Raw genomic sequence first — 15,749 nt, 5'->3', positions numbered from 1 at the left:
AACCCTCCATCCTCCCTTATCCCTCCCCTCAGGGTACCCCAAACTTTTTATCCTCCCTTTATCCCTTCCCTCAGGGTACCCCAAACCCTTTATTCGTCCCTTATCCCTTCCTTCAGGGTACCGCAAACCTTTTATTCTTCCTTTATCCCTCCCCTCAGGGTACCCCAAACTTTTTATCCTCCCTTTATCCCTTCCCTCGGGGTACCCCAAACCCTTTATTCCTCCCTTATCCCTTCCTTCAGGGTACCCCAAACCCTCCATCCTTCTTTTATCCCTACTCTGGGCACCCCAAACCCTTATCCCTTCCTTCAGGGCATCCCAAACCCTCCATCCTTTATCCCTGCCTTCAGGGCACCCCAAACCCTCCATCCCTCACCCCAGCAGCCAGGGGGGCACAGAGAGGGGGGGTCTTGGTGCCTTTCCCAGCACTTCCCCCTCGCTCCAGAAAATTCCACACGTGGCCAACCCCACCTGGAGGGAAAAGCCCCCAAGGTCCAGCCAGAGCTGCCCTAAATCCTCGTTGGCCACTCGCCCAAAAGCAAAGACCCCTCTCCACAGTGAGGAGGGGTCCCCTGCCAGCCTGGGGGCTCCTCTCCCAAACCCCCAGCGGGGTGGGGGTCCCCGAGCCCCCGGGGAGGGGGATTCTGCCCTCCTGCCTGGCTGGGTTCTGCCTGCAGGAGTGTGAGGGGTGGGGATGAGCCCCCCTCTCCCCGGGTCTGGGGGCTCTCCTGGTCCCTCTGCAGGGACACCTGCACTCCCAGCCTTGGCTCCCCTCTCTCTCCTGGCTGTAAGCAATATGTTTTCAGGTTGAAACGGGGGTGGGGGTGGGAAAAGGGGGATGAAAACAACTGACAAAAACCCGGGTAGAGCTCCCAAATTGATTTTACTGTACAAAGTTCTGTGCTCGCGGCCCTGGCTGCACAGTAGCTTTAGAGTCCAGTTGTTTTCCTAATATTTTTATTCTAATTTAATTGCTTTTAAATTTTCCAGGCCAAGCAACTGTTTGGAAACACCATGCTTGTTTTAGTGCTTTCTGTTGGAGTTGGCCAGCTCTTCCTGTACATATGTTGGTTTTATTTTTTTTTTTCTTATATCCTGGTTTTTTTTTCTTCTTTGTTTTGTAAAGAGAAAAAAAAAAAAAAAAAAAACAAAAAAAAAAGAAAATTATTTTTCTTTCCCTCAGTACACATTCTTCAAATTATAGTGTTTGTTAAATAAAATGAAAGATTTACATTTAATTCTGTGTTGGCTTGTTGGGATTTCTCACCCTGGGGTCTCCCTGGGGTCTGCAGGATTCCCCAGGATCTTCTTCCAGGGGGTCCCAAGGATCTTCCCAGGGAAAATCTTCTCACAGGGCCTCCCCAGCCTTCCTGGGGTCACCCCAGGATCCCCCCAGGCTCCTGAGTGTCCCCAGCATCGCTCCCAGCTCACCCCAAAATGACACCTGGGGCTTTTCATGCATGGCAGGAGGGTCCTGGGCCAATCCCAGGATTTCCCAGGGAAAATCTCTCACCCCAAACAGAGCCTGGAGGGTTCTGGGGCAACCCTCCACCCCCTCCAGGTTCCCCCCCGGGTTTTGGGGGGCAGCCGGACCCCCGGGCACCCCCCGGCCCCTTCTCCACGGGCACCTCCTCGGTGCCACTTCGAATTCCTCCACCTCCAGCGGATTAATCATTTTATTTATGAGGCTTAAGGGCCCAAATCCCGTTAAAGCCGGGGCTTTGCCAGATAAACAGCCCGCTTTGGGGGCAGCGCGTTTGTGAAAACACAATTAGCAAACCCTGTAATCTGCACTAATTACCGGGCCATGAGCGCCGGCACTCGCCGGCAGCACCCGCACCATGGGGGACACGGGGGACACCGGCGGGGACAGCGGGGACAGCGGGGACACAGCCCCCGCAGCCCGGCGCCCGCCCGGAGCCTCCTTCACCATCGAGTACCTGCTGTCGGGCGGGGGGCACCGGGCCGGGCCCAGCCCCGAGCCCCCCGCCCGCAGCCCCCCGGGAGCCCCCCGGGCCGAGCCCGGGGACAAACCCGCCCAGTCCTACATCGCCCTCATCTCCACCGCCATCCTCTCGTCCCCCGAGAAGAAGCTGCTGCTGTCCGACATCTACCAGTGGATCATGGACAACTACCCCTACTTCAAGAACAAGGTGAGGGCTGGGAGGTGGTGGGGGCGATTCCTGGGAATTTCCCCCGATTTCCCGATTTCGCTGTGGGGTGGGGACTGGGCTGGGGAAGCTGGCCCGGCTCTGCCGAGCCCGATCCGCCGGGAAATCCATTGGGGCTGGCCGGGCCGGGGTGTCCGAGCTCAGGGGTGTCCGAGCTCAGGGGTGTCCGGGCCGGGGTGTCCGAGCTCAGGGGTGTCCGGGCCGGGGTGTCCGAGCTCAGGGGGGTCCGAGCTCAGGGGTGTCCGAGCTCAGGGGTGTCTGGGGTTCAGGGCTGGCCGGGCTCGGGGCTGGCCGGGCTCGTTCCGGAGCCGGCTGGTGCTGCTGCCCCCGATCCCCCGGGAGAGCGCCCGTGCCGGCGGCCGGAGCCCGGGCAGGGAGTGGGGTGGGGCCGGGGGTCAGCCTGAGTGACCCCTCTGGACATGAGTGACCCCTGGGCCTGACTGAGTGACCCTTTTGGGTCTGAGTGACCCCTCTGGGCCTCAGTGACACCTGAGTGACCCCTCCAGGCCTGAGTGACCCCTCTGGACATGAGTGACCCTTTTGGGCCTGCCTGAGTGACCCCTGTGGGCCTGAGTGACCCCCGTGTGCCTGAGTGACCCCTCTGGCCGCAGGAGAAGAGCTGGCGCAACAGCGTCCGCCACAACCTGTCCCTTAACGAGTGCTTCGTCAAGGCCGGCCGCAGCGACAACGGCAAGGGCCACTTCTGGGCCATCCACCCCGCCAACCTGGAGGACTTCGCCAAGGGCGACTACCACCGGCGGCGGGCCCGGCGCCGCGTCCGCAGGTCGGGGGCTCCGGGGGGCTCCGGGGGCTCTGGGGGGCTCCGGGGGCTCTGAGGGGCTCTGAGGGGCTCAGGGCAGCTCTGGGGGGCTCCGGGGGGCTCTGGGGGTCTCTGGGTTTGTGTCTGGGCGCTGACCCCGGCTCTGCTTCCCCTCGCAGGGTGAACGTCGGCTACCTCCAGCCCTACGGCCTGTACGGCCTGGGCTGCTGCTGCCCCTGCTGCCCCCCGGGCCCCCCCGCGCCCCCCCTGGCCCTGCCCGGGGTCGCCCCCCGCTGCCCCCTGCCCGAGCGGCCGCGCTGGGGCTGGGGGCGGCTCCCGCTGCCCCGGGGCCCCTTCCTGTGACCCCAAATGGGGACAGCAGCTCCAGGTGTCCCTGCCACACACCCCGTGCGTGTCCCCAGTGTCCCCAGTGTCCCCAGGACTGGGCTCACTCCTGGGGTCCCCGTCCCGCGTCCCCCCCGTGCTGTCACCCCGCGATGGCACCCGCTGTCCCCCCACTGGGAGGGGACACCAGGGACCCCCACCCTTCGCCTTCACCACCTAACAGAGCTTTCCCATGGGGGGAAACTGAGGCACGGCCCGAATTTGGACTGATCCCCCCCCCAAACCGGGGGTCCCCCAGTCCCCCTCCCCACACACCCAGGCACATATGGGGCTTAAACCCTGCGGCGGCTGGCCCTGCCCTAATTATTCCTTCACTAATTGTCCCTGACGCCCCTAATGAAAATCGCGGCTCCCAGGTGTTAAGTGGCATTAGGGCGTCTCGCTAAGAAAGGCGGCTCGGCCATAAATCCCGGGATAAAGCCCCAAAGCCCCGAACAAGGCAGATTATGACACAAATTAATCCCCCCCCTCGGCCGTGCCCTCTGGGGGGGCCGCGCTGGCTCCTGTCCCGCGGCCACCTCGGGATTTGGGGCATTTTTGGGGCATTTTGGGGCATTTTTAGGGGGTTTTTGGGGTGTGGGGTCACCCGTGCCCTGCCCTGCCCAGGTTTGAGGTGGGCACATGGGGCTGGGGGGGGTTTGGGGAGGGGGGGGACACCCCAAACGTGTCCTTAAACCGCGGCCATCTGTCCCCAAACGCGATTAGGGTCCCCTGACCCCCCCTGAGCCCCCCCGAGCGGCTTAATGGGGCCGGGGGTGCTGGGGGGGCACTGGGCAGACTGGGGGGGGTGGGACCCCCCCCGAATTGGGACCCCCCCCTTTTGCTCTGATTCTGTAAGGGAGGGGGGGCTTTGTTCCCTTGGGGGAAACTGAGGCACGGCCACAGGTTGAGACAGAGCCCCCTCCCCGCAGCACCCCAAAATGGGGGGAACACCCCCCCAGAGATCCTCTGTGCAGTTCTGGAGCCCCCAAAATAGGGAAAATCCCCCCCCAAAAAAACCCTGCAGTCCTGGACCCCCCGAAATGGGGGAAATCCCCCCCAAAAAACCCCTGTGCAGTTCTGGAGCCCCCAAAATAGAGAAAAACTCCCCCAAAAAAACCCTACAGTCCTGGACTCCCCGAAATGGGGGAAATCCCCCCTAAAAATCCCCTGTGCAGTTCTGGACCCCCCGAAATGGGGGAAATCCCCTCTAAAAATCCCCAGTGCAGTTCTGGAGCCCCCAAAATAGGGAAAATCCCCCCCCAAAAAAACCCTGCAGTCCTGGACCCCCCGAAATGGGGGAAATCCCCTCTAAAAATCCCCAGTGCAGTTCTGGAGCCCCCAAAATAGGGAAAATCCCCCAAAACAACCCCCCCACAACCCTGGAAACCCCAAAAACAGGGGAACTCCCCCCAAAAATCCCCTATGCAGCCTGGACACCCCAAAACAGAGGAAATCTCCCCAAGGGGGTTTGGGGCTGGGGAGGCTCTGAAGGGTTGGGGGGCCCTAAAGGGGGGGATGAAGGAGAATTTTGGGGTGGGGAGGGGGACTCAGCCCTTTCCTGGTGAAAAACGAGCAATGAAACCCCTCCTGCTCAGTTTGGGGGGGCAGGAACCCCCGAGCCCCTTTTGGGGGAAAAAAACCCCAAATTTATCCCTCCCCAACCCAGCGGGGGGGGGACACCCCTCCCTTGGCACCCCCAGACCCCAAACCTGGATTAAACCCCCAAAACCCGGGCTGAGCCCCCCAAAATTGGGCTGAGCCCCCCCAAAACCCAGATTAAATCCCCAAAATTGGGCTGAGACCCTCAAAACCTGATTAAACCCCCAAAATTGGGCTGAGCCCCCCAAAACCTGAATTAACCCCCCAAAACCTGGGCTGAGCCCCCCCAAAACCCAGATCGACCCCCAAAATTGGGCTGAGCCCCCCCAAAACCCAGATTAAATCCCCAAAATTGGGCTGAGACCCTCAAAACCTGATTAAACCCCCAAAATTGGGCTGAGCCCCCCCCCAAAACCCAGATTAACGCCCCCAAAATTGGGCTGAGCCCCCCCCCAAAACCCAGATTAACGCCCCCAAAATTGGGCTGAGCCCCCCCCCAAAACCCAGATTAACGCCCCCAAAATTGGGCTGAGCCCCCCCCCAAAACCCAGATTAACGCCCCCAAAATTGGGCTGAGCCCCCCCAAAATTGCGCTGAGCCCCCCAAACCTGGATTAAACCCCCAAAATTGAGCTGAGCCCCCCTAAAACTGGATTAATTTCTTCAAAATTGGGCTGAGCCCCCCCCAAAACCCAGATTAACGCCCCCAAAATTGGGCTGAGCCCCCCAAACCTGGATTAACCCCCCAAACCCGGGCTGAGCCCCCAAGGGGAGGTGGATGGGGGGGAGGAAAGGGGGGGGACTCACAAATTTCTTCCTCTTTAAAATAAAAAATCCTTTTTTTTTTTTTTTCTCCCCTCCCTATTTCCCCTTGCCCCTGCTTGGCTTCGATCCAAATGTTATTATTTCATCATTTATTATTATTCTTCTTATTATTAATAATAAAATGTATTATTATTCCTCTCTCTCCCTCTCTCTCTTCCCACCATAACTCAGCACTTTCTTTGGCAACACTTTCATCCCAACCTGGATTCAAAAAAAGAGAAAAAATAAAAAGAAAACCAACTCAAATGAAATTAAAATGAATCAGAATAAAGACAAAAATGTCCATGCTGAGCTACGGGGGGGATTTTGGGGTGGGGGTTTAAGGCGACGGGACAGGGACAATCCTGGGGAGTTTGGAACTTTATTTTTTTTGCTTTTTCTTGATTTATTTTTAGTGCAAACTTCACCTTGTGCTAAAGTGTTGCCAGTGGGGGGGACAGGGGGGACACGGGGACATCGCTGGGGGAATCCTGAGTCTGCTCCTCTCTCCTCTTCCTCCTTTGTGCTCTTTTTCCTCTGCATTTTTTCCTTTTTTCCTTCTTTCTTTCCCTATTTTTCTCCCCTTGCCCCCCTCCCCAATTTATTCCTTCTTTTCTCATTTTCCCCCTTTTTTTCCTTCTTTCATTTCTCATTTCTCCTTCTTCCCCCCCTTTCTTTCCCTTATTTCCCCTCTTTTATTTCTCCCCTCCAATTTCCTTTTCTCCCCATTTTTTCCTTCTTTTTTTTTTTTTATCATTCCCCCTTTTTTTCCCCCACATTTTCCCCCCTTTCCTGCACACCTGGATGATCCCACCCTCTTCGCCCCCTCCCGGTGCTGCTTTCCCAAAACCCCCAAAATTCCTTTGGGATTGGGAAAAATTCCTTTGGGATTGGGGAAGGAAAAGCAGCAGCGAGGGTGGGAAAATCCCAAGGGAAAAAAATAAAACCAAAAACGGGACAAGAGGAGCCACCACCACCCCGAGCACAGCAGGGAACCTCCACGAGTCTCTCTTTCCAAATCCCCCCGGAATTTTCTTTGCATATTCCCAAAAAAGCTCAGCCAGCGCTGCCAGAGCCCCAAATTCCAGCTGGGATTTGGCCCCTTCCCGGTGGGGTTCACAGCCCAGACCCCAAATCCCTGCTCGGGGGGGATGTGAGGCACAGGGAGCTGGGATCCCCAATTTCCTGCCCAAGGGGGGATGGGGGGACACAAATCCCTGGGATTGGGGATCCCTCCGGATCCTTCCCGGGAAATCTCAGCCCTGGAGGGACCCCGAGCCCAGCCCAGGCTGGAGCTGGGACCCTGCCCAGACCCCAAATCCCTGCCCAGACCCCAAATTCCCAGCTCAGATCCCAATTTCTCTGCTCAAATCCCAATTTTCCAGCTCAAATCCCAATTTCCAAACCCAAATCCCAATTTCCTAATTCAAATCCCAATTTCCCTGTCCAGATCCCAAATTCCCAGGTCAAATCCCAATTTCCCAGCCCAGATCCCAAATTCCCTGCTTAAATCCCAATTTCCCAGCCCAGATCCCAATTTCCAAGCTCAAATCCCAATTTCCAAACTCAAATCCCAATTTCCCTATCCAGATCCCAATTTCCCAGCTCAAATCCCAATTTCCCTATCCAGATCCCAATTTCCCAGCTCAAATCCCAATTTCCCTATCCAGATCCCAATTTCCAAGCTCAAATCCCAATTCCCCTGCTCCAGGTGGGATTTTTCCAAATCCACAGGGATCCCAACACCTCTGTGCTGGCACTGGCTAAAAAAAAAACATCGAAAAAATAAAATTATTTCTACAAAAAAATAATTAAAAAAAAAAAACAACAACCCCAAACAAAGAAAGAACCTCCTCAAGGCTGTGGGGAGCAGCGAGCGAGCCACAACCCCCAGGATTCCTGCCTAAAATTCAAGCTTCCATGGGTTTTTTTTTCTATTTAAAATTCCCGAGGGTCAGGGCATGTCACAGAACCTAATTAGCATCTTCCTCCCATCCTCCAATCTCACTTGGATTCTGCCTCTATTTGTATTTTTTTCTAGGTTTTTTTGTTAAATATATATATATATATACACATTTTTTTTTCTTACAAAAATAAATTTAGGCTTTTTTTTAATAATATTTTTTTTCTCCGTAGAAGTCTTTTTTTTTAAAGTTTTTTTTTGACTTGTAAACATCTTGAATCTTGCTTTTTTTTAAATTAAGATAAAGTGAGCTCAAAGTACCCGTTCCATCGCAAAGTGCTAAGACTTCTTTGTTTTCTTTTTTTTTTTTATTATTATTTTTAAGCTTTTTTTTGGAATTTTTTATTGCTTTTTTTTGTTTTTCTGCATTAAATAAACATCCATCTCTTCCCCCAGCCCCACCACTCACCCCACCCCCCAGCACACACTCCCCTCTCACTCCCTCTCCAAAATACATTCGGCCAAAACCTGCTCTTTGCTTTTTTCTTTTGAAAGTAAAAACACCAAAAGAAAAAAAAAAAAAAAAAAAGGAAAAAAACCCAAAAAAACCAACAAAAAAATTAAAATAAAAGGAAGAGAATCTAAAAAGTGCTTTGAAAATAAAAGGGCTTAAAATCTCTCTGGTTTTTTACTATTTTTTTTTCTTTTTTTTTCTTTTTTTTTAGCATTTAAAAATGTGCATTTAGAAAACAGGTGACCAACTCAAAGGTGCCTTTTCCCCCCGAGGGTCGGGACCCGCCTCTCCAGCCATAGAGCATCTCTAGATATATATTTATATATTTTTTCTTTTCTTTTCTTTTTGGGAATGGGGCTGGGGGGCCGAGGCTGCTCCCCCTCCCAAAGGCCTCCTGCTCCTTTAGGGGAGACCCCAAAGAACTTTTCTGCCAAAGGGATTGGGAGGCGTTTTTGGGGCAGCGGGAGGGAAAAACTCCCTGGGGGGGTGGGGGGAAAAAATTCCCTGGGGGGGAGGGAAAGAAAAATTCCCTGGGGGGGGAGGGGGAGGATTTGGGACCCCCCAGCCCCAAATTCTGCCGGCAGCGGGGGCTGGGCTGACTCAGGCACTTCCTGGGCACCGCGGGGTGGGGACGGATGTGGGGACATGGGGAGGGACAGAGGGATGGACAGAGGGATGGACAGAGGGGTGGACACAGAATCCACGGCGCGGCTGAGCCACCCCTGCTGCCCCCACCTCGTGTCCCCACCTGGTGTCCCCAGCTCGTGTCCCCAGCCCCGGGTGCCCGACACAAACCCTGCCGAACCTGCTGCCCTCTCTCACATGATTTTTTTTTTTGTTTTTGTTTTGTTTTTTAGGCAATTTTTCCAGCAATTTCCAGCAATTTTTTTTCCCCACCCCGAGCCCTCGCTGCCCGACTGAGCCTCGCAGGGGGCTGGGGGGGACAGACCCCAAATCCTGACCCCCATCTCCTGGGAAGGAGCCCCCGGCCCCCAAATCCCACACCCCGCCCTGCCACAGCCCTTCCAACTCCTACCACTCCTTTTTTTTTTCTATTTTTTCCTTTTTTTTTTTTTTAAATAGATCTCTCTCTGAAATAAGTTTTTTTTTCTTTTCTTTTTTTTTTTTTAAACATGTGTTTGGACACAAAATAAAGCTTTGGATTTACATGGAAGCTCTTTTCCATGCGACAGAGCCACTTTCCATCCCCACCTGGTGCTTCCCTAGCGTCCTTGCCTTTCCAAGAAAAGGTCCTTGGCTATGAGGGATCCTCGGGGGAGAGCCCCGCTTACGATGGGAAGATTGGAAAACGTTAATATAATATCTCTCTTTTTTTTTTTTCTTTTTTTTGTCGCTTTTTTTTTTTTTCCTTAAAAAAAGGGAGAGAAACATCTTTTAAAGAGAAAAATCGGAGGAAAAGTACTAACTAGATTTTGTGACTTTGTTTTTCAGGTGGTTCTTTCATCGTTTCACCGGTCGGGGTTGCTTTGTTTGTTTTGTTTTTTTTGGTTTAGGAGAGTCCTTGCGCGTTACCCTCATCCGACCCTCCTGCTACATTCAATCCCGGCGCTTCGTTATTGGAATTCTCCTCAAAGTGCTGCTCCTGCTGCTGCTCCTCGCCGCCCTGCGCCGTGTCCTCGGGCTCGGCCGCGCCGCCGCCGTCCTCGGCGCTGCCCGTGGGCGTGGGGGGCATGGCGCCCGCCTCCCTGACCCGCGGCTTGCGGCCCCTCCGCGACGGGATCCCGTTGCATCCATCCTTTTTAAGGTGCCTGTGCAGGTGGTCGGAGCGCACGAAAGTCTTGCAGCAGCTGTCGCACTGGTACGGCCGCAGCCCCGTGTGCACCCGCATGTGGTTCTTCAAGTCGTAGTTGTGGGCGAAGGCGGCGCCGCACTGCTGGCACAGGTAGGGCTTCTCCCCCGTGTGCTTCCGCATGTGCACCTTCAGCTTGTCCTGCCTGCGGGACACAGGGGAGCGTCAGGGGGCTGGGGGGGGTGGGGCTGGGCAGCTCCTGGTGTGGGGCTGGGCACTGGCACAGGGATGAGAGTGGGGCTGGGCAGCTCCTGATGTGGGGCTGGGCACTGGCACAGGGCTGGGCAGCTCCTGGTGTGGGGCTGAGCATCACCCAGTGCAGGGTGTGTGGGTAGGGTCACACACTCTCACATATGGGGTCACACACTGCCTCATACAGAGGACTGAGCGTGGCAGTGGGGTCCCAGTTTGCCACATGTGGGGTCTGAGCAGGGTTGTGGGGTCACACAGTGCTCCATATGGGGTCTGAGCAGGGTTATGGGGTCACACAGTGCCCCATACAGGGTCTGAGCAGGGTTGTGGGGTCACACAGTGCTCCATATGGGGTCTGAGCAGGGTTATGGGGTCCCACATTGCCCCATACAGGGTCTGAGCAGGGTTGTGGGGTCCCACAGTGCCCCATACAGGGTCTGAGCAGGGTTATGGGGTCCCACATTGCCCCATATGGGGTCTGAGCAGGGTTATGGGGTCCCACATTGCCCCATACAGGGTCTGAGCAGGGTTGTGGGGTCCCACAGTGCCCCATACAGGGTCTGAGCAGGGTTATGGGATCACACATGGCCCCATACAGGGTCTGAGCAGGGTTATGGGGTCCCACATTGCCCCACATGGGGTCTGAGCAGGGTTGTGGGGTCACACAGTGCCCCATACAGGGTCTGAGCAGGGTTGTGGGGTCACACAGTGCCCCATACAGGGTCTGAGCAGGGTTGTGGGGTCCCACCCTGCCCAGCCCAGGGCTGAGCTCAGCTGTGGGGTCCCACGTGGCGTTTTGGGGCCGGGGTGCAGGCCGGGCCAGGGGCCAGCAGGGCCCCGTGAGCCGCAGCCAGCGCTGCTTCCTGCAGGCAAAGGCAGCCCCGAGCACGGGCCGGGCAGGGGAGCAGGGGAGCAGGGGAGCCCCTCCTGCCCTGCCCGACCCCTCCCGAGCACACCCACCCCATTCCTGCACGGATCACTCGGATCCCAGCCCTGAGCGTTCTCCCCATACCCACAGGATCCCAGAAATCCTAAAGCTCCAGGGAAGGATCAAAGCCCCAAGGTCGTGTCCAGCTCTGAGTGACACACAAAGTGCCTTGTGAAATTCATATCTGGCATTTTATAACCCCCTAATTCTCTCTCTCTTTTTTTTTTTTTTTAATCTGCTCCTCCCCCTGCGACCGCAGAGGAACCAGGAAACGCCAGGGAGCAAAAAATCCCTGAGCAGGGCTGGGCTGGAGAACACCGGGCTGGAACAGCCCTGCTGCTCCTCCTGCCACACCCCAAACCCCCTCCCTGAGCCCATCCCCACCCAGGCCAGCCCCCAGAACGGGGAAGGATCTGCTCCCAGCGTGGGACCTGCATGGGGAAGGGAAGAACAGGAACAGTGAAACTGGGGAATGCAGCTCAGGGCATGGGAACAGCGATGGCAAGGACAGCTCCCTGCCCCTGTCCAGGCTCCTCCAGCCCGGACCTGCTGGGGGAAGAAGCAGGAGGATGGATTTTAGCTGGAATCTGGTGGTTTAGAAAAGCAGCTCTTTTACAGGTGGCCTGGGAGCCAGCAGGAAGCAGGTCCTCATCCCAAGGAATGGGAGCAGGGTTCTCATCCCAAGGAATGGGAGCAGGTCCTCATCCCAAGGAATGGGAGCAGGATGGAAAAGGATGAGGTGGCACTGCCCCACCAACTCCCCCTCCCCAAAATCCCTGTGCTTCCCCTCATCTGGCAGTGCCAGCAGCTGCCGGGGACCCTGTGGCATGTCCAGGTCCTGCAGTGCCCTGGATGGTGCACAGGGGTGGGATCCCTGTGGGATCACTCTGGGATCCCTGTGGGATCGCTGCGGGATCACTCTGGGATCCCTGTGGGCTCCGTGTGGGATCCCTGTGGGATCGCTGCGGGATCGCTGTGGGATCACTCTGGGATCCCTGTGGGATCATTGTGGGATCCCTGTGGGATCCCTGCGGGATCAGCCCCGGCCCCCGGAGCAGGGAGGTGCCGCGTGGCAGGGCCGGGGGAGCGGGGAGGGAGGGCTGGCACCCTGCCCCTGCCATTATCTGCATTCCTCAGCTCTCCAACGTGGGCTGGGCGCGGCCCGGACCAGGGGAAGGGGCAGGACACGGCCTCCTGCCCCTCCGGCTGCACCCCTGTCCCAGGCAGCCCACACGGAGCCCACAGGGATCCCACTCAAATCCCACACGGAGCCCACAGGGATCCCACACGGAGCCCACAGGGATCCCAAATGGAGCAGCCCCACAGGATGGAACCCCCAAAGCATGAGGGGCCTGGAAGGGCCGGCCTGGGCTGTGGGAAGTGGCACAGGGGAAACATCTGGGCAGGCAGGGAAAGGGAAAAGGAGCAGGGAAAGGGAAGGGAAAAGGAACAGAGAGAAGGATAAGGTAAGGGAAAGGGAAGAGAGCAGGGAAAGGGAAGGGAAAATGAGCAGGGAAAGAGAAGGGAAAGGGAAGGGAGCAGGGAAAGGGAAAGAGAAAGGAAAAGGAGCAGGGCGAGGGAGGGGAGCAGCCCCCAGGCCCAGCACAGAGCAGGCAGGGAACAGGCAGGGAAAGGGAAAGGGAGCAGGGTAAGGAAAAGAAAGGGAAGAAGCAGGGAAAGGGAGCAGGGCAAGGGCGGGGAGCAGCCCCCAGGCCCGGGCAGCCCTCGCTGCCCCTCGGCAAGGCCGGGGATGCTCCAGGCTGGGACCCCCGGCCCGGCCCGGCCCTGGCAGTGCCCGGGGAGAGGAGGCGGCGCCCGGCCGCGGACTGGAGTGAACCGAGCAGCCCAAACAATATCCCCTTTCTTTGGTGCTGCCGTGGCCCAGCAAGGAGCAGACGAGCCCTGATTAGGGACAGGGCCATGGCAAACGCCCCCGGGGGCTGCACCGGGGCTGCAGAGCTCGCTCTGCCAAGGACACGAGTGGGCTCCAAGCTCCTTCCAAGCCAAGCACCGCCACCCCAGCCGTGCCACGGAGCCATGCCCAAAGGGTTCCCCTGCTCCTGCCTCGGCCACCGTGGACACACCAAGAGCTGCAGCTCTGTTTCCCCCTCATGTCAGGGCTCCAGCAGCACTCAGCAAGTCAGGACAGCAGGATGGTGGCACTGGCCACCGAGCCAGGCCCCTTGAGATAGCTCAAGTGTCACATCCCCAAACTGCTCCCTGGAAAAATCTGGCCTCCAGCCCCAACTTGCCAGTTAGGATGGAAATGAGAGATAAAATCACCCAGGAGCAGACCTATGCTGGCTCCCAGGGTGAGGGGTGGGCTGGGTTTGTGTGCAGATCCCAGGTTTGTGTGCAGCCCCAGGTCTGGTACAGCTCCAGGTTTGTGTGCAGCCCCCAGGTTTGGTACAGCCCCAGGTTTGTGCCCAGCCCCAGGTCTGTGCCCAGCCCCAGGTCTGTGCCCAGCCCCAGGTCTGTGCCCAGCCCGTACCTGGTGAATCGGACGTTGCAGATGTTGCACTCGTAGGGCTTCTCCCCGGTGTGGGTGCGGATGTGGCGCGGCAGCTTCCCGGCGCCCTGGATCACCTTCTCACAGATGGGGCACTTCTGGAATGCTTTCGCCCTGATCTTCTTCTCCACCTTCTGGGACCAGGACGGGTACACGTCGCCCTCGCTGGAACTGCCGAAATATTTCAAGTAATAATCCATGACCCCGTCCTCGTCCTTGCGGTCGTCGTCGCCGAGCTGCTGCCGCCCCACCGAGTTGATCATCTGCTGGAGCAGGGCGCTGGCGGCCAGGTCATCCACCTCCCTGGCATCGTCCTCCGTCTCCGTGCCCGTGGGCATGAAGCTGGGCGAGTCCCCGGCTTCCTGCGGGTCCAGAGGGCCCCTGGGGGTGCCCCCCTCCTCTTCTCCCGGGGTGGCCAAGCCACGGCTGCTGTAATGTCCGTTCTGGGAAGGGGAGAACATCCCGCCGCTGACCGGCTCCTCGTCCTCGCGGTCCAGCCACATGGCCGGGTTGCTGTCGGGGTCACAGTCACTTGCCTTTGGTCTTTCGGTTGGGGTGGCTTGCGAGTAGAAGTCCAGGCCATTGCAGTTCGACTCCTCCTCCTCCTCTTGGCCTCGGAAGTTCAGTCTCTGAAGGTCTCTCAACTCTGGGTTGGTCCACGGAAAGTTGCCTTGGTGGCCGTTCACGGGGTTGCTCTGGAAGAACTCCAGGTACTCTTTTGCTCTGAGATGGTTCCTCTGATCAATTTGATCTACTGTATCCATCTGGTCATTTTTGGCCAGAATCTTCCTCTCCAGGAGATCCGTGCAGACATCCCTGACGGCCGGGATCTCCAGCAGCGTGGCGGCGTTGAGGATGTCGTTGACGTTGGAAGTGCTGACGGTGAGGGTCGCGGTGTAGGCGAACTCCAGCAGCGCCGACAGGGCGTCCGCACTCACAAAGTCTATCTCATACACGTTCTGCTGGTCCACCACTAACCCTGAGGTGAAGAGCTTCTTGAAGTACTGGCTGCACGCTGCCAGGACGGAGCGGTGGGTGGGGAACTCCTGGCCTTCCACCAGGATGACCACGTCGCACAGCAGCCCGTTGTTCCTCTGCTCGTTCAGGCTGCTGAGGATGTCGCTGCTGTGATCCGGGAACGGGATCCCTATGGGGCCGTCCACGCCACCCGCCATCTTCCACGCTGAAGGCTGCGGGGAAGGAGGGGAAGGCCGTGAGTCAGAGCTCGGAGACATCGGGAGAATCCCCGAATTCCTGAGGGACGCGCCCGGCAGCGGCGCGCGTGTCCCCCGCGCCTCTCCCATCCTCCTGCCCGGCCTCTGCTTACCTGGGGAGGAGGAGGAGGAGGAGGAGGAACAGAGCCCAGGTGCTCTCGAGTGAGAACAGCTGAATTAGCGCGGATCCGGGCCAGAGCAGCAAGCCTTGGCAGGGAGCTGGCATCACCCAGCCAGGCAGCACCTGGAGCGGGCACAGCTGTGCCCAGCCTCCCCAGTGCCTCCCCGTCCACCTCTGGGAGCATCCCCCATTCCCATTCCTGCTGGGAAGGTCCCCAGCTCGCCAGGAGCAGCCAACACAGTGAGGTCATCCCCGGGAACACCACTGCCATCCCTCATCCCCGGGTGCCAGCACACCTGGGGAGATGTGGGCAGGGAAAATCCTCTGGGAAGGGCAGGGAAGGGGAGCCCCAGCCTCCCCAAGCTGCTGCTGCACATGTTTGACAGAGCAGAGCTGATCCCTGGAAGCTGAGGCAGCTCCTGCTCCTTCCTGGGAGCAGGAGAGAGGAAAAAGGACACTGGGATCACCAAGTGCCAGCACCAGACCCGGATCCTGGACAGGTTCCAGCAGAAGCAGCAGCTCTTCCCAGTGCCAAGGGTTTGTTTGGGACAAGATAAATAAATAAAGTCACTCCTGACACATCCACTTGACTCCAAAGGCTGGAAAAACCCAGCCTTTGCTGGGAAATGGACACTGGGGCCTGACTGCAAGCCTGAGCAGCCCCTAATTCTCCCACAATCCCAGTCTTCTGATCCCAAAAATTAGGATAACATTTCCCTCCTGTCCATCTCACGCAGCAAATCCACATGCTCCTTGAAGCAGAGATGCCTTTGCTGGAAAATCAATGTAATTCTCCCCCAAAGCACTGGGATCAGCAGAGCCAAGAAATCCACACACA

General features: G+C 57.4%; 1 protein-coding gene across 2 annotated transcripts; it reads right to left on the bottom strand.

Moving 5' to 3' along the window:
- Nucleotides 1–6,459: 6,459 nt before the first annotated feature.
- ZBTB7A (zinc finger and BTB domain containing 7A) lies at nt 6,460–15,065 on the bottom strand. Of its 2 annotated transcripts, XM_039702412.1 has the most exons (3): nt 14,904–15,065; nt 13,559–14,766; nt 6,460–10,092 (listed from the first exon to the last, which is right to left on the bottom strand). In XM_039702412.1, exons 2-3 carry the CDS (start codon nt 14,749–14,751, stop codon nt 9,648–9,650), a joined length of 1,638 nt encoding a protein of 545 aa, XP_039558346.1. In that variant the 5' UTR covers nt 14,752–14,766; nt 14,904–15,065; the 3' UTR covers nt 6,460–9,647. The 2 variants fall into 2 exon arrangements, with proteins under 2 accessions (XP_039558346.1, XP_039558347.1); XM_039702413.1 differs by lacking the exon at nt 14,904–15,065 and having other exon boundaries at nt 13,559–14,857.
- Nucleotides 15,066–15,749: the final 684 nt, after the last annotated feature.

The sequence above is a fragment of the Passer montanus genome, unplaced genomic scaffold (assembly GCF_014805655.1).
Source record: "Passer montanus isolate IOZ18808 unplaced genomic scaffold, ASM1480565v1 scaffold156, whole genome shotgun sequence".
Classification (NCBI taxonomy): domain Eukaryota; kingdom Metazoa; phylum Chordata; class Aves; order Passeriformes; family Passeridae; genus Passer; species Passer montanus.
The sequence above is the reverse complement of the archived record's forward strand: the minus strand, read 5'-3'. Positions and strand labels throughout refer to the sequence as shown.